Source organism: Ceratotherium simum, chromosome 12 (assembly GCF_057802395.1).
Source record: "Ceratotherium simum simum isolate JZ-2026a chromosome 12, ASM5780239v1, whole genome shotgun sequence".
NCBI lineage: Eukaryota > Metazoa > Chordata > Mammalia > Perissodactyla > Rhinocerotidae > Ceratotherium > Ceratotherium simum.
In genome coordinates, this window is record NC_141911.1 from 34,739,523 (window position 1) to 34,760,608 (window position 21,086).

General features: G+C 41.3%; 1 protein-coding gene and 2 non-coding genes across 3 annotated transcripts; all 3 read right to left on the minus strand.

Moving 5' to 3' along the window:
* Positions 1–3,459: 3,459 nt before the first annotated feature.
* RPS3A (ribosomal protein S3A) lies at positions 3,460–8,493 on the minus strand. The gene is made up of 6 exons (XM_004420910.3): positions 8,346–8,493; positions 7,474–7,577; positions 6,901–7,088; positions 4,525–4,733; positions 3,809–3,918; positions 3,460–3,625 (listed from the first exon to the last, which is right to left on the minus strand). The coding sequence occupies exons 1-6, from the start codon at positions 8,405–8,407 to the stop codon at positions 3,504–3,506; spliced, it is 795 nt and encodes a 264-aa protein (XP_004420967.1). The 5' UTR covers positions 8,408–8,493; the 3' UTR covers positions 3,460–3,503.
* On the minus strand, positions 4,147–4,218 carry LOC147915821 (small nucleolar RNA SNORD73). The gene has a single exon (XR_015553865.1). It is a non-coding gene; the product is annotated as a small nucleolar RNA SNORD73 (small nucleolar RNA).
* Positions 6,121–6,193, minus strand: LOC147915822 (small nucleolar RNA SNORD73). Its single transcript, XR_015553864.1, has one exon. It is a non-coding gene; the product is annotated as a small nucleolar RNA SNORD73 (small nucleolar RNA).
* Positions 8,494–21,086: the final 12,593 nt, after the last annotated feature.

The window sequence follows — 21,086 nt, forward strand, 5'->3', positions numbered from 1 at the left end:
TATTCTATCATCCATGATGTCACTGAGAACTTCCTTGCCTTTTCCATCTTTTAGAGGCCACCCACTTCCCTTGGCCCATGGCCCTCTTTCTCCATCCTCAGAGCTAGTGACATCAGGCAGAGTCCTCACATCGCATTATCCAAGCCTCCTCTTCTGCCTTTCTCTTCCACATTTAAGAACCCATGTAGGGTTCTATGAAAGAACAATGTAAAATTGTTCCAAGAAGAATCAAGTAGAGAAAAGCCATCTGTGAATACTTAATATCTACATATTCAGTATATTTAAGATACTTAAATGGGAAACTTAGAGTTACCCCTTTCAGTATTTTTCATTAGATGGATGTTAACCACCTTCCAGTTGGCCTGTGGGGAAAGTAACTTGACTAAATTCATCACCAAACAGGCCAAACCATTTTTAAAAAATAAAATACTTTCTTTTTGGAACCCCATTTTTTCTTTTTTTGCCAAGGAAGTTTTGCCCTGAGCTAACATGTGTTGCCAACCTTCCTCTATTTTGTATGAGCCACCGCCAAAGCATGGCCACCAACAGATGAGTGGTGTAGGTCTGCGCCTGGGAACCGAACCCAGGCTACCAAACAGAGCACGCCAAATTTAACCACTAGGCCACTGGGGCTGGCCCTGGAACCCTTTTCAAATGAATCTTTCTAAGATAAAAGAGAACTGTGCTAAGCCCTATTCAGAGATGTAGCAGACTGGAGCTTAACTATCAATTATATCCTATCTCACTAAATGATGTCCAACGTCAAGAGGAAAACCACCATTTACATAACCCTATTCCTGGTCCCCACCCTCAATGACCTCTTTAGACCCAACTTCTGTCCACCCTGGAAAGAAAGCCCGTCATTTGAAACCCAAATCTACAACTAATGTAACCTTTTCTATTGGAAACAGTTGCTTCTTCACTATGGGATATCAGTAGAGAATGTTATTCATTCCTTTATTCAATACTGAACTTTTAGGCACTGGGAGTAGGGCAGTGAACCAGGCTCAAAAAAGCACTGTCCTCCAGTTTTTCTAGTAGACACAAGTAAAACCATAGAAAAAAATAACAGGGAAAATAGTGTAGAATAAGGTACAATTTTTAATAGGACAAACTCATCATCAGGGTCTGCTGAGACTTAAAAGGAGCAAGCTCCATGGCGTCTAAGGGAGAGTTTTTTTTTTTCATAATTTTATTTATTTTTCCCCCAAAGCCCCAGTAGATAGTTGTATGTCATAGCTGCACATCCTTCTAGTTGCTGTATGTGGGACACAGCCTCAGCATGGCCGGACAAGCAGTGCGTCAGTGCACACCCGGGATCCAAACCCGGGCCACCGGTAGTGGAGTGCGCGCACTTAACCACTAAGCCACGGGGCCGGCCCTAAGGGAGAGTATTCTAAGCACAGGGAAAACAAGTGCAAAAGCCCTAAGATCGCACCTAGCTCATTCAGGAACCGTGAGGGCAGTTTAGCTAGAAGAGTAAGGAGAATGGTAGTAAGAGACAGGTCAGAGGTAAGATCACATGGGACCTTTCGGGTGAACTGACCATCTAAAATAAAATTGCACTAGAGGACTCAGAGACCAGCTAGGCAATTAACAGTCCTGGTGCTAATAATGGCTTGCTCCAAAGTGATAGCAACGGAGGTGGTAAGAAATGGTTAGATTCCAGATATATTTTGAATGAACTGTCAAGGATGACCACAGGAGATTTTGGCCTAAAATGGAAGGGTGAGTAGAATTGTTGAGATTAGAAATACCATTTTAAACATTTACCATGTTAAATGTGAAATACCTATCTGACATCCAAATGAAACTATCAAGTAGGCAGTTGGATACACAAACCTGGAGTTCAAAGGGTATAGGCTAGAAATAAAAATCTAGGAGTCAGTTTAATTAAAACTAAGAAATTGAGTAAGATTATCTAGAGACTGCTAAATGTCCAAGGACTAAGCCCTAGGGCTCTCCAACACTAAGGTCTGAGATGAACTAGCAAAGGAGTAGCCAATGATGTAGGAAAACTTTGAGGTGATTCTGGAAGGCAGTTAAGAAAAACAGGAGGAAATCAACTATCAAATGTTACCAACAGAAGCCAAATAAAATGAAGGCCAAAGATGGACCACTGGATCTAGCAACAAAGTCACTGGTAATCATGACAGCAACTGCTTCCCTTGAGTGGTGTGAGGGGAAAAGCCCAATTGCTGCAGACTCAACAAGAAAAGTAAAATTACATACAAAAAATATGGTTAACCCTTTTAAGCTTTGGTATAAGTGGTTTGAGTAGGATGATATCTGGAAGGGTAGAGGATTTGTTTCTATGCTTATGGGATTGGAAGAAGGAATATCAATAAAGATGAGAATTGTTGGAACCATGAAATTGATTCGGCAAGAGGTGGGATTTGATGCTCAACTAGAAAGGCTTTCCTAGTACAATTCACTCAGTGACAAGAAGGCAGGCAGAAAATGTGAACACATGCATAGATGGCAGGGTGGAAGTAATGGGAATTCGTGAGGTTGTTTTCTCATCTACTTGAAACTTTCTTCATGATTTTAAGGTCATCAGCTGAGCAACAACGAGAAAGCTGGAGGTTTGAGAGAAGGGGTATAGAACAGAATGGGTGACTAGAGGAGCAATACTGTATAGTAGGCAGCATTAAATGCCCACTTATTAACAGATCAATAACCAATTTCTCTAGCCAAGTTTAGCTTCACAGTGCAGGTGCACACCAGGGCATTTTACAGCTAGAGAAAAAAGACAGCATTTGGATTTAAAAAAAAACGAAACTAAAAATCAATGAGGGACGCTGCCCCCGTGGTGTAGTGGTTAAGTGCGCACCCTCCGCTGCTGGCAGCCCAGGTTCGGATCCTGGGCCTGCACCGCTTGTCAGGCCATGCTGTGGTGGCATCCCATATAAAGTGGAGGAAGATGGGCACAGACCTTAGCCCAGGGCCAGTCTTCCTCAGCAAAAAGAGGATTGGCATGGATGTTAGCTCAGGGCTGATCTTCCTCACCCACCCCCCCCCCCAAAAAGTCAAGGGGCTCTTCCCTTTCCATTATTCAATCTGTCTAGCACAGCAGTTCTCAAAGTGTAGTCCCTGGCCATCAGCATTACCTGAGAACTTATTAAAAACGCAAAATTTCAGGCCTCACCCTAGTACGACTCAATCAGAAAGTCTGGGGGTAGGGCCCTGCAATCTGTTTTAACAAGCCTTCCAGATGGTTCTGAGAACCATCTAAAAACTTAAGCCATGTAAAGAAAGGGTTCCTTTTATTAACCACCTGTAATGCTTCCCCATCACTACAGGTTTAAAATAAATCACTACCCTCTCAGCCACTTAGTATCTAAGAGCAATGGATAAAATCCATTCAAGTCAGACAAGTCCACCATGCTACTATCAATTCAGAATATCTGATTCACCAAGCTATCAGATTATTTAAAAAGAATGACCAGAAATAAAACATCACAAATAAGATTTTTTATTCGTCTCCATTAAAAGTCTGAAGTTTAAACAGATTCTTGGACTGGTGGCTCATATCCATCAGCTCGTTCAACTTTAGCACCTGTCTCATCCCCAGTAGCTTTTCCAGAACTGCTACCTTCACCATGAAGCTCCATGAGTTTTCCCACTAAAAGGAAGAAAAATTCTGTTAGAGTAGACTGTATCTTGAAACAATGGTCCTTCAATACTATGTAGGCATGACAGAAAAAAAAAGCCATCATCTGGCCTCAAAGTCACAAAAACAAAACACCAAACAATATATTTGGCCACACAATTTTTTCTTTCAGGAATCCTGTGATTTTTCACTTACATTCAAACTTGGGCTTCTTTAGCATTTTTACTTTTCTAACAAAGACATCGTGGAGTGGATAAATAGATTGGCAAGCCTTTTCTATGTCCTTTCCAATACTGTCTGGAATCCTGCAAACCAGTAGTGATAGATTAGAATAAACCTACACGTATAATAACTCATTTAACCCACACGAATCCTCATGCAAAATAGTCTATTACCGCCCCTTTTACAGGTGAAGGTTAAATGATTTGAATTATACAGCTAGTTAGAAGGCTCAGTAGTCAAGTTAGCATTTGAGCCTTCTGAGTCCAAGCCTTATGCCTTTTCCATTACACCCTCTTAGCCAACTGCATGGGAACATCAGAAAAATGTTAACAGTTTTATCACTGGACATCATCTGGGACCGAAACATTCTGTCATCACTTATTCCCATATATAATTGTTTGTGGAAGGTTTTGTCTACTCACTGTACTTTCCAATTAAGGCAAGAGCATTTCCTGTGCTTCAAGTCTCACTAAATGCCTTGAGATAGCTTCATCCAAAAAAAAGGATAAAGAAACCAAATAACAGTTACTGAGTATTTAACATGCTTTTATTTCAAGGGATGTAGCTAGGCAGTTTCACAGACAGGATTTAAACACTGATCTGACTCCACCTTGTCTCATGTGCTTTCCCTCATCTGAGAGACTGTCAGAGATTCCAGGTTGTGTTGTGTGAGGGAAAGCAATACTTACAATTTATTGACCACTTCTTTTAAGTCATTTGTCTGCACCTCTCGGGTCATGATTTCCATCATCTTCTTCCTGATTTGGCGGACCTGCTGGTGCTGAGCATAAGAGGTCTTCCGAATCTGATTGTTGCGTTTTTTAGTAAAACCAACACAGAACAGACGAAGCAAATAACCATCGGTAGTCTTGACATCAACATGAGCTTCAATCATGGTCTAGTGAAAAGAAGACACTGTCAGATACACCAGGTTTTAATGTTATCAATTTCATCCCTTAAACTCTAATGTAAAAAAGCTGGAAGATCAAGTACTCATCACACAATATAAAGCATAAGTTACATGTCTAATTTACAGAATTAACTTCCTTGTAATCTTACATTACCCCAAATCCTTACTATCCTTCATATCCAATTAAATAAATACCACAGCCTCTCAACTGTCTTCCCTCCTCCTCTCTAGGTGACTTCTCTATCCCCACTATCACTGTATCAACAGCACCCACTCCACACCTTGTACCTATACATGCCAGCCTCTAACAGCCTGCCCTCCCCTCTAATCAATTGGACAACTCCGCAAGATAAGAGGAAAATAGGTTCTAAGAGAGACTCTACAATAAAGACATCTGCACTTTTTTTTTTCCCTCAGGAAGATTAGCCCTGCACTAACATCTGTGCCAATCTTCCTCTTTGTTTTTTTTTTTTTTTTTTATGAGGAAGATCAGTCCTGAGCTAACATCTGCCAATCCTCCTCTTTTTGCTGAGGAAGACTGGCCCTGGGCTAACATCCATGCCCATCTTCCTCCACTTTATATGGGACACTGCCACAGCATGGCTTGCGAAGCAGTGCATTGGTGCACGCTCGGGACCCAAACCGGCGAACCCCGGGCCGCAGCAGCGGAGCGCACGCACTTAACCGCTTGCACCACTGGGCTGGCCCCTCCAATCTTCCTCTTTGTGGGTCGCTGCCACAGCGTAACTGACAAATGGTGTAGGTCCCCGCCAGGATCTGAACCTGCAAACCCCGGCTGCCAAAGCGGAGTGCACTGAACTTAACCCCTACACCACGGGGCCGGCCCTGCTCCACCGTTTTAAAAAATGTGTTCTGAATAGGTGAAATGTTGTTGTAACAATACTAAAATGCACATATTTTTAAATGGTCTTTATGTTCCAAACTAAATCCATGCCTAGGATTAAATATTCAATTTCACAGTTAAAACAGAATAAAAATATCCATAATTAGTCATATTATTGCCTAAACTTAAAAAACAATCTTATGGCCGGCCAGGTGGCATAGTGGTTAAGTTCGTGCACTCAGCTTCGAGGGCCCAGGGTTTGCAGGTTCGGATCCCAGGCACAGACCTACACGCCACTCATCAAGCCATGCTGTGGCGGCATTCCACATATCAAGTAGAGGAAGATGGGCAGCAAATGTTAGCTCAGGGCTAATCTTCCTCACCAGAAGAAAAGAACAATCTCAGGTAGTGACTGAATTGTCTTCTTTGCATTTTGTAAATTTTATACCTCAGTTTAAAAAATGAATATAATACAATGATAGCCAAAGGATCTTAAATATTTCCAGAAATGCAACCATAAAACCTTAGGGGAATGTCAGAAATAAATGTAACGGTATAATCAGTATGTATCATCTGGGACCGAAACATCTTGTCATCATTCATTCCCACATACAAAATATCCCCAAACTGGATGGTTAGCCAGACACATCTGAACCAATGTAATTATTTCCTGTAATAATACCACTGTTCACTAAATCTTTCTGTGCCAAGCACTATACTAAGCATGTTTAAATGGATCTTTTATTTCATCCTCGTAACTCCATGAGATGATACTCTTACCTACATTTTACAGATAAAGAAACTAAGGCTTAGGAAGCTTTAAGTTACTTGCCAAAGAGAACACAACTGGGAAATGAAGCCAAGATTTCAACCTCACACCACAGACTCTGCCACTCCTATTATGCTATATTACCAGAGGTAATCAAGACTAGCCCAATCCACCCTTTCACTATAAAATTCACTGAGTTTCGAGGTCTAAAGATATTCTCAAGATAGGCGAAATCTGCAAACCTGCACCTAGATCCCAACCAGCCACTAATACATGCAGCAAGAAAACTAACTTTGACGATAACCCAGGATTAAATCTTGAACTCAATTTAAACGAATAGGAGGAACATGGCTTGCTCAGCTGTTGCTCAAGTTCAGGAGTGCCAATCCCACAGTCAGCACTCAATAACAGCAAGAAAACATCCAGGATTTAAAATGAAACCTAAACCTCAATCACATGATTTGCTCCTTCCTGTCATTACACCATGACATTCTTGGTCATGCCAGCCACATGACCATGCACTCTAAAACTTTTGTTCTCACCTGCCACTTTTTGACCATGGAGCACATTTTGTCACGAGTAAGATCCATGCCATGGAAGTTAGTTAGGCAGTTTTTGCCCTGAACATCCTCAGTAATTAGCTTGAATTTTCTAAAGGCAACTTCATCATTCTGCAGATCAGCAAGGCTCACTTCAAAAACACGACCCTTGAGGCCATCAGATGCGATTTCTATAAAACAAGAATCAATTGTCTTAACATTAGGAACCACAAAAGCAAAGTCAAGCCCAATAAAATAATGCTCATACATAAAGTTGAGATTATTAAATTAATGGTAAATTATAAAGACCTTAACTTTTTTAACCAAGTCCATCTAGACACCAATAATTTACTGACAGTGTTCATTAGAAGCACAAAACTACCCATGCACATTTTCTTAGTGATTCTAAAAGCACCACAATGCTTCTACAAGTGTTGTACCAAAAAACAAGCACCACGAGGTCCAAAGCTGCAACCAAGAGCTGACATTTCCTTCAAGTCTCACCAGGACCAACAGGAGACCAACATACACACGTCTCAATTTAAGAAAAATACAAACCAAGAATAAGATACTCACTGGTTCCTTGAGTTCTCGTGACTAACGTTTTCCCGATATTTCTTATATTGAACATAGCTGGTGCTTTCACATCATACCAATCTTTCTTAGAAAATGGATCAACCCTGGATTTAAAAAAATGCTTAGGTTTTATCGCAGATCACGTAATTCTTGATTTTTTTTACTCTCCTCATTCTGATCATTTTAAAGGGCTAACTGGCATGTGGACACCAGAGTAAACTATTTCTCTCACAGTGAGGTGAGGGGCGCATTTGTAAATTTAGCACTTCCCACTACGTCTGTTTCACCGTACAGACCGGATGCTTTGAGAAAACTATGCCACAAACGTACACACTCCCCACCCCCATCGGTCCTTCGACTACACAGACACCAATGCCTCCAAATAACATGCACGTCTCTCGAACTTTACTGGTACATGAAGACACGTACTGGTAACCCAGGCTCTTCAGGGCCTCACGCCAGCCTATTAGGATCTCCCAGGTTCCACCCGGCCCAAGCAGAGGAAGAGTGTAGGGTCCTGGGTGGACAAGAAGAGTGCCTTCCTCAACTCCAGCTCCTGGAGTGGCAGCGATTACCCGTGGAATTTACGAGGCCCGTGAGCACGCAATACGGAACACGCCGGGCTCGAGTCACGAGAACAATTTGGCTCAAAAGAGGAGCGCACAAGACCCAGAAGGCCAGGGGAAAGGGAGCCGGTCCGCCGCGACGCAGCACCCAGATCCGCCAGGCCGCTGTTCGGCGTTTACCAACCCGGCACGGCCCGAGCAATCCAACTGGCATCCTCGCCATCCACCCCTCGCCGCGATCCAGAACCCGCCCGCCGACACCAGCAGGACCCCAAAAAGCCGGGGGACACAACAGTCGCCACTTACACTTTCTTCTTGGCTCCCTTTTTGCCGCCTTTCGTCAGGCGCTTGTTCTTGCCGACCGCCATGGTGCTGCTCAGAGAGCCAAAAGGGCGGAAGTACAACTCGCGCGAGAACTTAGGCTGTACGGGGCGGGGCGCGCCGTCTACGTGACCTTCGATCCTGCGTTTTCCCCCGGCCTCAAAAATATCGCGAGAACAGAAAGAGCCACTCGTCCGACTGGAACTGCGCCAGCGCCCTCGCGTGTGGGGAGACCGCGCAGCGTGTGGCGGGCGGCTCCTTGGGAGACTGCGCTCTGGAGAGGGGCGCTCTGGCGGCCTGAGGTGCAGCCTTCTGGTTGCCCGGGCTTTCCGTTGCTCCGACGACCGGAAGTAAGTTTCTGTGGAAGGAAAGGCCCAGTCAACGTCTCTCAAAGCTGAACTCGCCGTCTCACTTGCAAACGTGTTGTTTCTCGAGAGCGTGGGATTTGGAATCAAACAGCAGATCCAGGTTCAAATGGTAGTTTCAACAATATTAAGCCTTGTGACCTATGCTTCAGTTTCCCCGTAATTAAAAATTGAGATAGTAATATAATCTACCTCATAAGATTGTTAGTAGGGTTAAATAAGTATCACTTCGGAAATACTAGTAACGTTCTGGTTGTCGATATGGGTGCTGGTTAGTGGGGTACGTTCGCTTTGTGAACATCCATCAAGCTACACTTGTGTATTTTTCTTTATATTTCTTATATGCTGCTATAAAATTGAAAGAAAAAAAGGTGGAGTGAACTCAGCTGATTGTTTCCCTGAGGGACTCTGGGTCCAGCGTTCCCAGATGTTTTGATTTTTCCAGAAAAGCTGGAAATTATTTTGTGTGAAAATCCCCAAATTTTTCAATTTTTGCAACTAATCCAAGAACAGGTTTTTTTTTGTTTGTTTTTTGTTTTTAATTGTAGGGGTTTAACAAAATAGCGGCCTAGATGTGGCCCGCTAGCTTCAAATGCGCAGCCCCCGGAAAGCTGGCGCATACAAGCTTGGTCCTCAGCCAGAGGTCTGTGAGTTCCCTTCTCTGACTTCCCCTCTGGCAAGAAAACCCATGACAGAGCCAGAAATCGACTCCCTCTCTCAATGCCCCCACGGCCTTTAAAGCCTGTAATAGCCTCCCTCCGCCCCGCTCCCACCCCCACCTTCTAAAACAATCTTCCTCGATCTCCAATCCTGTCCTGAAATCTTTCAATCATTCCATTAATCTCAGTTGCTTACAGGGTAAAGTCCAAGTCCTTATTTCATAATGCTATGAGTATACTTAACTCTACTGAACTGTATACTTAAAAATGGTTAAAATGGTGAATTTTATGTTACGTGTTTTTTTACCGCAATTAAAAAAAAATCAAAAGCCTTAGCAAGCCTACAAAAACTCTTCTATCTGGCCCTACTCATCCCTCTTCATCCTTACCACCTTTTAGCCTTTACCAGGTACCCCAACTCCAGCCATCTAGAACTATTGAAAATTCCCTGGACGAAACAGTTTTCTCTGGCCTTCACTCTTTTTCCCTCATCAGCAGGCAAATAGCTGTACATTTTTCAAGACGAGTCAGCTTCATTGCTTCTTTCAGTAAGAGACTGATCCCCAGACAAACAGGCTCTCCCTCAGACCCGCTCCCGGAAGACTTAGCACTACACAACTTCTTGTAGCTGTTGCTGAAACCTGTCCCTTTCTCACTGTGAGCAGGAGGGCATACAGTGCAGTCGTTTTCTTATTTGTGCCCCATCTCTTAGCACATAGTAGGCCCTGAAAATGTTTGTTGGATGAACAAAGAAGAGGTAGATGCTGTCAGTGGTGTTCCCTCTCTTTTGGACTTGGTGGATCAACCCAGATTTTCACAATAATTTTGGGAACCATCAGGACTGCAGTTTTTTTTTGTTTGGTTTGTTTTTAATAATTTTACTTATTTATTTTTCCCCCAAAGCCCCAGTGGATAGTTGTATGTCATAGCTGCACATCCTTCTAGTTGCTGTATATGGGACGCGGCCCCAGCATGGCCGGAGAAGCGGTGCGTCGGTGCACGCCCGGGATCCAAACCCGGGCGGCGAGTAGCGGAGCACGCGCACTTAACCGCTAAGCCGCGGGGCCAGCCCAGGACTGCAGTTTTTAAATTTCACCAAGCTATAAAATGAAAACAAAAACAACTGCCGTTTACTATCAGCATCATTTCATTTTAAAATTATATTTTGACCCCCAAAATAAAAATAGAGGACGTATCATCTGAAAAGTCAGCTCTTTTAAACAAATAAATCAGCTTTATGAAAAACTTCATAAACGTTATTTTTCTTGTCTCATTGCAGACTGGTGAAAACTAGTGACCAGTGAAATCAATGAGTCCTTCCAAATATAATATTGAGTCTAATAAACTCTGTATTAATTCTATACTTACAGTAACCTGGACTGTGTGTACTTCATAGGTGGCAGTTCACTAGTTTAAAGCTTTACCGATGAAAAGTGTTGTAGACCCCAGGATACCTACTCCAGAATAAAAACCAAACTTACTTTTTTCCTGGTCTGATTCTTCTTTCTGCCCAAGAGTGAAAAAGCCACAGGGGAGGCATTAGTGAAGTCAACTGCATCTAGTTTATTCTAGCGACACCAGCACCTAAGGGATTTGTCAGAGGTAGGTATTTCAACCTTCAACTTTGTTTTGTAATAAAAGCTTTTTAAAAAAAAAATTGTTTCCCTGATACTGTTAGGTTAAATGGTGTAATCATCCGTTTTAATTTAATTATATTGAATAAAAGATAGCATAGGGGGCTGGCCCGGTGGTGCAGCCATTAAGTTCTCTCGTTCCACTTCGGTGACCTGGGGTTCACTGGTTCGGATCCTGGGTGCGGACCTACTCACCAGCGGATCAAGCCATGCTGAGGCGGCGTCCCATATAGAAGAGCTACAACTCTGCAACTGTGATACACAACTATGTACTGGGGCTTTGGGGAGAAAAAAAGAAAAAAAGAGGAAGATTGGCAACAGATGTTAGTGCAGGGCTAATCTTCCTCAAAAAAAAAAAGAAGAAAAGATAGCATAGAGGGTGTGAAACAATTTATTGGGTCTCAACTATCTGAGAATTTCGAAATTCAGATAGAATAAAATGGAACAGAAAAATTTCACAATATATCAAACCTAGTAAGGTGTTACTTTTGTTTCATTAATTTTCTTTTCATCTGTGACTAATCTATTAAATCCATCCAATGATTTTTGAATTTTGATTATTGTGTTTTTTATTTTTAAAAGTTCCATTTCTTTTTTAATTTATGTCACTTTGTAGTTTCTTATTCTTTGCAGGTATCTTCAATATAGATTTAAACCCAGTAACCATGATTGTTTTACAGTGACTGTATGATAGTTTCAGTATCTGAAGTCTCTGCCGGTCGGTTTCTGTTGTCTATTTTTGTGCTAGTTCTCCCTCATAGTGTCTAGTTTTCTTAAATTCCTAGTTATCTTTCTGCACTGGTTATTGCATTTGAAAACTTATTTGTGGGAATAATTTGAGGCCTAGAGTGAAGATGCCCTCTTCCAGAAAGGATATACATATCCTTCTGCTGGAGTCTTGCAGGCATTTAACAGCTTGTGGCTTTAGGCTTCCTGGGCAACCCAGGAAGTTCAGACCCAGCTGTAATTCCTTCTAGGAGCTGTGCTACTCTGGATTCAGCTCTTATCTTGAGGGTGTACCCCTTTAAGGTCACAGTTTATTGAGAGGAGGATGTCCTGTTAGACTTCACATGTTCTGTGGACCTGCGATTAGATTCATATCCCTGTCACCCAGAGTGGCTGTCCAAATAAATGTTCCAATTTTCTGAAACCCTTAGGGCAAAAGTAACTTGGTATTTGTTTATATTGTGTATTCCTTTTTTTTCTCTCTCTCTTCTCTTTTGGACAAGTAATTCCTTACTAAAAAGAATAGCATTTTAAATAGAATTTTCGTTTGGGAGCTTGGGGTATAGTAGGTCATTTATTTAGCTGATGGTTAGAAATTTCTCTCATAGATGGAGAAATTTAAGGAAATCTTACTTTGTTATCTTAAATTTTAAAATTCTACATCTGTTCATCATCCTGATAAATGCAAATTTTAGGTGTTTTTTTACTGATGGCATTATTTAAAATGCTTAAATGATATTACTAAGTCCTAACCAGATTGCAGTGAAATCAGTGCTCTCTCATTTGTACTTGTTATTTTACAACAATAAGCAATTTGAAAAGTAATTTAACAATATGATTCAACAGCCGTCAAAGTCCTGATGCCGTCTGCAAATATATTATAAGGAAATAATCCAAAATTGGAAAAAACCTAAATGTGTAAAGGTAATATACAGAGTCTTAATCATGAAATTAGAAGGTTAGAAATAACCTAAATCTTTAAAATAAGGGAATGGTTAAGTAAATTATGACACATCCACTTGGTAGATGGTTATAAGCCATTATAAATTATGAGTATGAACATTATTTAGACATATAGAAAATGTTAATGATAAAGTGGTCAATGCAGGATACAAAATTTATGTACATCTTGGTTATAACTATACAAAAGACAAATGCAGTGAAAAAAGACATATCAAAAACAAGAAACTTTACCAGTTTAAAATCTCCCTGAAGGGCTGGCGCAGTGGCATAGTGGTTAAGTTCGTGCACTTGCTTTGGGGTCCAGGGTTCATGGGTTCAGATCCCAGGCATGGACCTACATATCACTCATTAAGCCATGTTGTGGCAGCGTCCCACATACAAAATAGAGGAAGATTGGTACAGATGTTAGCTGAGGGCCAATCTACCTCGAAGAAAAAAGAGGAAGATTGGCAACAGATGTTAGCTGAGGGCCAATCTTCCTCACCAAAAAAAATAAAAATAAAATCTCCCAGGTTATTTGGTAAGCCCATCTATTCCAGACTCAGAGGAAATCAACATCCTTGTATTAGGGTGGCATTATTTTTTCTTCTGTTCTTGTTGAGTTTCCTATGATATTAAGTATAAAATGAATAATTTTTAAATAAATATAAAAATGAGTATATAGTGGGGATGTTTCCACAACTCTATGAATATACTAAAAACATTCAATTATACACCTTAAAAGGTATACAATTTATGGTATAAAAGGTATACTTTGTGGTATGGGAGTTATAGCTCAATAAAGCTGTTATTTAAAAATTAAAAATATAATTTCTAAAGTGAATATTATTCATGAAATATCCCAATGTTTGATCTTTTTAAAATTTTTAAATGCCAATCCTGCAGTTTTATAGTCAAATATCATACTCTGGTGGTTCCAGCTCTCTTTCCCTTCTCCTTCCTCATGGAAACCTCCATTCTCTTTAATACATCTGTGATACTGTGATTTATAATGTTGACCACTTATGAGGTAGACTCTGATAGATTAAACAAAATGAAGTTTTTTCAGGGTTTGTTAGGACTGCAGTCCAGGAACACGAAACACAGATTCAGATTCAGGCAGCACTTGAATTGTGTTCCAGCCTTGAAGGAAGAGGAAAGGTTTTATAGTCATGGCTAACAAAAGCAAAGAAAAAAAAAGGGAAAGGAATGTCTTAAAAAATTCCAGGCTCAAGGTAGTCATGGGATGAGGATTGGTTGAAACAAGCCTTTAAAACTTAGGAATGTAGAAGATGACCTTGACAGGAATGAGGTCTCTGTCCCGATAATCTTATCTCCCTAGAGAAAACTTGCAGATTCATTTCAGGCATCTAATGAGTTCAAGAGTTCATCCTGAAGGTGGAATTTGTTCCTCTCCTCTCATGTCTCCCCAGCTCCGTTTTAGTGCCTTAACATGAGAGACTCTCATCTTTCTTCAATTCCACAATAGTAAGAAATATGTATTTGGTCTTTGTCCCCATTTCTGGCACAGAGCTCCAAAAACCTTTGAAATTTCCTAAGAGCCGAGAGAGAAATAAAGGTGTCTTTTGGGTGCTGGCCAGGTCTCATAGTGGTTAAGGTCACATGCTCCACTTTGGCAGCCCAGGATTTGTGGGCTCGGATCCTAGATGTGGACCTACACACCGCTCATCAAGCCATGTTGTGTCAGTGTCCCACATACAAAATAGAGGAAGATTGCCACAGATGTTAGCTGAGGGCCAGTCTTCCTCAAGCAAAAAAAGAGGAAGATTGGCAACAAATGTCAGCTCAGGGCCAATCTTCCTCATCCGCCCCCAAAAAAAGGTGTCTTATGTTAATGAGGTGACTTTTGAACCACACCGAAGGATGGGGGCTGGTTGCTAGGGGAACCAGCCATGTGATTAGAGGGTTGGAACTTTCAGTCCTACCCCACTGATATCTGGGAAGGGTAGAGGGGCTGGAGATTGAGTTCAGTCACCAGTGGCCAATGATTTAATCAATCATGCTTATGTAACAAAGCCTCCATAAAAACCCAAGAGGGCAGGGTTCAGAGAGCTTCCGGGTTGGTGAACACATGGAGATGTGGGGAGAGTGGAGAGTTTAGAGAGGGCTTGGAAGCTCCAAGTCCCTCCCCATACCTTGCCGTATGCATCTCTTCTATCTGGCTATTCCTGAATTATATCCTTTATAATAAACCAGTAACCTAGAAAGTAAAGTGTTTCTCTGTGTTCTGTGAGCCACTCTAGCCAATTAAACGAACCCAAGGAGGGAGTCATTGGGACCTGTAGGCCTTCAGTCAGAAGCACAGGTGGTAACTTAGACTTGAGATTGCTGTCTGAAGATGGGCAGCAGACTTGTAGAACTGAGCCCTTAACCTGTGGGATGTGACACTATCTACGGGTGGATAGTGTCAGAATTGAGTTAAATTGTAGGACATTTACCTGGTGTCTGAGAATTGCTTGTTGGTGTGGGGACATCCCACACACGTGATGGAATGGGTTCCAGAAATGTTTAACATTTTCTCCCAGTCTGTAAACACCTCCTGATCTACTTTCCTTTCCTTCTCAGTTGCAGCCCATGGTCATTCACCTGAATAAATTACTTTCTCACCAAAACTCTGTACTTCCTTGCAGCCTTATCCTTCTGCAACCCTGCCCAGAAAACCCTAACCCTAGTTCAATATGCAATCTACCTTCCGTGGTAGTATCACCCCTAGTTTTTTCACTTCTTGTATCTTTGACCTTGTGCAGTCCCCTCCCACACTGACTCTGGGCTTGATCATGTGACTTCCTTTGATCAAGAGACATTAACAAATATGACTTGAGCAATGGCTTAAAAAATGCTGGCACATGTGGGACTTGCTTTCTCTTTCTGCTGTTTAGAACACTGAGCTCATTAAGTTAAGAAGCCTGAGCTAGCTTGCTGGAGAGTGAGATCATTTGAAGCAAAAATAAGTAGTCCCAGCTGAGGTCTCTGCAAAACAACCCGTCTACCAACCATCAGGTATTTGAATAAGGCCATCCTAAACCCTTCAGTCCAATTGAGCTGGCCCAGAACAGAAGAACCACCCGGCTGACACAAAGAATCATGAGAAGTAATAAATGTTTGTTGTTTCAAGTCAAGTGTTGGGAGAATTTGTTTTGCATTAAACACTAACATGCATCTTCTCTACTCTTACATTTCCTCACAGTGTGATTAGAGGAAACTGCACATTTCAGACTGAAACTATTACAAATTAATGATTTCACATTTCAGTTGGGTCTTTCGGGCCCCTGTCAGTCCTTTTACCTGTCGGATCCTTTTCCCCTGCCTCTTTTTTTTTTTTAAAGATTTTATTTATTTATTTTTCCCCCAAAGCCCCAGTAGATAGTTGTATGTCGTAGTTGCACATCCTTCTAGTTGCTGTATGTGGGACGCGGCCTCAGCACGGCCGGAGAAGCGGCGTGTCGGTGCTCGCCCGGGATCCGAACCCGGGCCGCCAGCGGCGGAGCGCGCGCACTTAACCGCTAAGCCACGGGGCCGGCCCTCCCCTGCCTCTTAATGTCTGACGGTCCAATCCCTCGCCGTCCTCCTGTCCCGTACTCAGGCCTATCGCCTGTCATTTTTAGAAAATGACCTTGCTGCCTACTTCAGATAATGTCGGGGCTTGCAGGCTACATTAAGGACTCTGGATGTTTTTTCTGCGTGGGATGAGAAGCCATTGGAGGATTTTGAGCAGCAGAGAGACGCTGGCTGCTGAGTGGAGAATACGGTATAGTAGAGCCAGACTAGAATTGAGAAGTTAAAAGAGACGATGATAGCTTGGTCTAGGGAGGTAGAGGAGGAAGTGCAGAGGGTGGAGAGCAGTGGAAACAGGACACCATTCACCGAGAGACTAAGATGCAAGTGGTATCCTCTGGAGTTGTGAAATGCGGTTGTCCTGGGTGGAGGGATGCAATGAAAACTCTGGTTATAAATTGAAGATAGGAACCGACAGAATTTGCTGATGAATTGTGTGGGAAGAAAAAGAGGAATGAAAGGTAATCACATTGTATTATAATGATTTTTTTATTGGTGCTTACCTACACTCCCTCCTCTCGGCAGAAGGCAGACTTTGTTCTAAATATCTTTCTTTGTATACTAATCTTGAATGAATGAGTGAATGACTCCATTAATTAATGGATGAATCCTAATTAATATTTTTACTTTATAGCAGATTACCCATTTTCTTTGGGAATATAGCTTTTCTCCTTGCTTTTCTATTTACAAAGTGGAAATAGTATGTAATAATGAGTTCTTATTGTAGAGGGGTTCTAGAAGGGATTATTGAAATGTACTCTACACTGGTGCTTCCCAAAGCACAGTCTTCAGAAGGTTGCAGGTCAATAAACTATTAGCAGTTAGCAATGAGATAATGAGCTTTTGACAGAATGAAATCAATTGTGTCATTAAATATGCTGTTTAGTTCAGCTGACTTTTTTTTCCATAGTAAAACTCTGTCTGTTAAGGAAGTAGTATGCTGTTTTGCATTCTGGCTTATGTTCCTTATCTTGTTGCCAACTGGCACCTTTTGTTGCACTACAACAAAGGATCTGCTGGATTGCCTGAATGGTGCAGAATATTTTATTGGGCATTCCAAACACATTAAAGGCCTGGCAAATGTCTTAAGTCCCAAGATAATCTTCAAAGTTGTATAGAGGAGATGATACTTAGAATCTTATACTTGAAAATGAGAAAATAAAGTTTTTGAAAGGACTTTAAAGAGTTTAAAGGCAGCAAGATGTAGTGGAAAGAACATGGATATTGTAGTCAGACCTGGTTTCAAATCACTGCTCTGTCACCAGACTTTATATTATCTTTGTTTTCTCACTGGTAAGTGGGAATAATACCCATCTTCTATGATTATTATAAAGTTTAAATGACCCAATATACATTAGAAGCCTAGCACGGGCCTTAGCACATAGTAACTATTAATTCTCCTTTTCTGTCTCTCCAAAATCAATATCAGCTGCCCACTCACACTCATGTCAACACCTCTCTGTCCTTAACCTTGTTAAATGTCAAGTGTTGGCTGTTGTTCGAGTCATTTCCTCTGCCTACCTCAGCTTGTGTGGTTCGTTGTGGATGGCAGATATGAAGAAGAAACTTCTTCCAGGAAGCAAAGCAAGAGAATTGAGAAGGAAAGCTGAGATTAAATCTGTACATCATGATACTAGTGTCATTAGAAAAGTATAGTGGCACAATCAAACTAAATTTCTTATTACCATTGCTATCACTAAAAACAGCACACATCCAGGGAACACTCACTTTTTTTGATACCCACGTGGCCATTGTTTTTGATGTTTTGAGGTGGGAATTGAAACTGCTTTCCTTACACTGTAAGAGTACAAGTGGTGAAATTTTCCTTCTGGTCAACAATATTTCACAAAGTGAAAGTCGAGGGGTAGTATCTAGTATTGTCACTATTTGATATCTTGTAGTAGTAGAGTAGTTTGACTTCAGAAAAGTTTTTAATCTTTCTGAATTTGTTTCCTCACTCTATTAGTTGGAAGTTCAGTTTATGGCTGCCATGCTGCAGAACTCCACGGAGCACCACTCACATAGATTGCACAGGGAGTTAAGCAACAACTTGGTTCAGAAACCATAACAAAGACTTAAATAATAGTGGTATAAAAAAGGGAGAAATTATTTCTGACTTATGTGACTGTCCAAGTGTATACAGTCCAGGGCTGATGCATAGGCTCCATAGTGTTGGGGACTTAGATTTCAATGGTTTCATCAGTCTTATTACTCTTCCATCCATAGTGGGTTACTCTTATCCATCTGGTGCGAGATGAAAAGTCAACATTTAATCCAGCAGGGAGAGGGAAAAGCAAAGAGGAGGGCACATTCCTTTCATTGCAGAATACCATCCACAAGTTCCACACCTCCATTCTGCTCATATCACTTTGCCATCCCTAACTGCAAGAGAGGCTGGGAAATGTAAACCTTTGCTGTACAGCCATGTGCCCACCAAAACTTGTATTTCTTTCCAAGAACAGATATTTAGGAACTATTAGTCTCTTTCTCCCTAACTTGTAAGGTTTTTGTGAAAATTAAATGCATAGCAAAGTACCTGGCATAAGATAGATGCTCAAACAAAGTTTTTCCTTTTTTCCCATTCCCCTCACCCTTTTACCCAAAAAGGCTATTTCCAACAGCCATTCATTAGCAATACATTTACAACCTATCAGTAAGAATTGTATAGACTTCACTTTTTTCTTAACTGGCAAATCACAAAGTTCATCTATCTAATAAAATGTGGAGCACTATAATGAATGCATGAAAGGTGCTGCAGAACTAAAAAGCCTGGAAAAGGGAAGCACCAGAAAGAACCTTGAATGTGCTGGTTTTGATCAGAAAGAAGCTTAGTTTATAAGAGCTGAGCGGGATGATGGAAATGGTGATAAGCAAATTTATGTGAGCAATTCAGGGGACCTCCAACGTAGTCAGGGCCCAAATGACCATGAGACTTGCTTTGATCTGTCACTTACGGAATAAATCAGTGGTCTGGGGAAGAAAGGATCTTGGTTCTGGAGGGAATTTAGTCTGGACCTGGGTGGAAATATTTTTGACTAACAAGAGAAGAGAAACCTAAAGGATCAGAAATAGAGAAAGGTGATTTTGACAAGATGAGAAGTAAACAAAGGATGATTTTAAAGAAAATGCATTCATTCCCTTATTTATGTATTTATTCATTCACTAGTGGTAGGCACTGTGAAGTCAGGGGGGAAAAACATAGGCTTTACCTCAAGAATCTCATGGTTTAGTATGCTAAGGAAATTGAGTAATGTAGGCCTGTATACTTATGCATTATCTAATCTATATATGGATTCTATTCCATGACACCTTCAGATGGTATAGTGAAACAGCAATGGTTATAATACATAACTACCATAATGTCCATGTATAGTGAAACAGCAGTGGTTATAATACATAACTACCATCAAGTCAAATTACAAAGCCTTCAAAAACATTGTGCATGTTATTTAAACTTTTGGTCAGAATAAATATCCACGTGCATACTTCCTACCCTCTTCTCCTGAAATCTTATTGCAAATAGCATAGAGTCTCCTCTTGAATAGCGTGGAGATCCTCTAAATAGGATCTCTGCAATGGTATTGGTTGTAACAAGATTTTTATTTGTATATCAGATATTTACTCATTAAAAAGTATTATTTATGTGCATAGTGACCTTTATCTTCTCAGTAGGTCCTTTATTTTGAGACCTCAAAAACAGTGATACTACATAATTTGCAGTTAATTGACATGGCTTCAGTCCCAACGTCCCCACCAACTAGTTGTGTAATCACAGGCAAATCCTTCTGAGCTTTAGGTCTCTGTAAAATGAAGATGATAATGTCTGCTCTGTCTGCCTCACAGGATTATTGCCATGCTCTTAGTAAAAGTAAGAAATACATAAAACAGTGATATTTTAAAAATTTCTATAATTTCAAGCCTTGAGTATACATCAGCAACCAGGGTGGTATTTAAATTGCCACCTAGGGCCGGCCCTGTGGCTTGGTGGTTAAGTGAGCGCGCTCCACTGCTGGTGACCCCGGTTCGGATCCCGGGCTCACACCGACGCGCTGCTTCTCCGGCCATGCTGAGGCCGCGTCCCACATACAGCAACTAGAAGGATGTGCAGCTATGACACACAACTATCTACTGGGGCTTTGGGGGGAAAAAATAAATAAATAAAATCTTTAAAAAAAAAAAAATAAAATAAAATAAAATAAATTGCCACCTAATTTTTCTGAGCACCTTGAAAGATGAGCTTAGACTGAATTTCTCTTTTTCTCTGCTAAACTACCACACAACCTCATATTTTCTATTCCTATTCCAGTTTCTGCATTTTTCCTTCCCAGTAATTGCTAAAATGAGAAGTGGTTTAAGTATTTTATTCTCATGGTAGTTACACTGAAAAATACTGAGAAAAGAGGTAGAAGCTTTTCTATGTTATGGCAATAGGAAAGAAAACTAACATTATGGAAATCCCGACCTAGTAGTAGAATTATTTACGTTGTCTCAATCTCTTTTAGTCCTCACAACAACACTGTACGGTAGGATTATTAAATGAGGGACCAAGACTCAGTGGTTTAGTAACTTGCCCTAAATCATAGAGTTGTAAGTGTGGAGCTGGGATTCAAACCCAAGTTTAAGGGGCCGGCCCCGTGGCTTAGTGGTTAAGTGCGCCCGCTCCGCTACTGGCAGCCTGGGTTCGGATCCCGGGCGCGCACCAACACACCGCTTCTCTGGCCATGCTGAGGCCACGTCCCACGTACAGCAACTAGAAGGATGTGCAGCTATGACATACAACTATCTACTGGGGCTTTGGGGAAAAAAAGGAGGAGGATTGGCAAT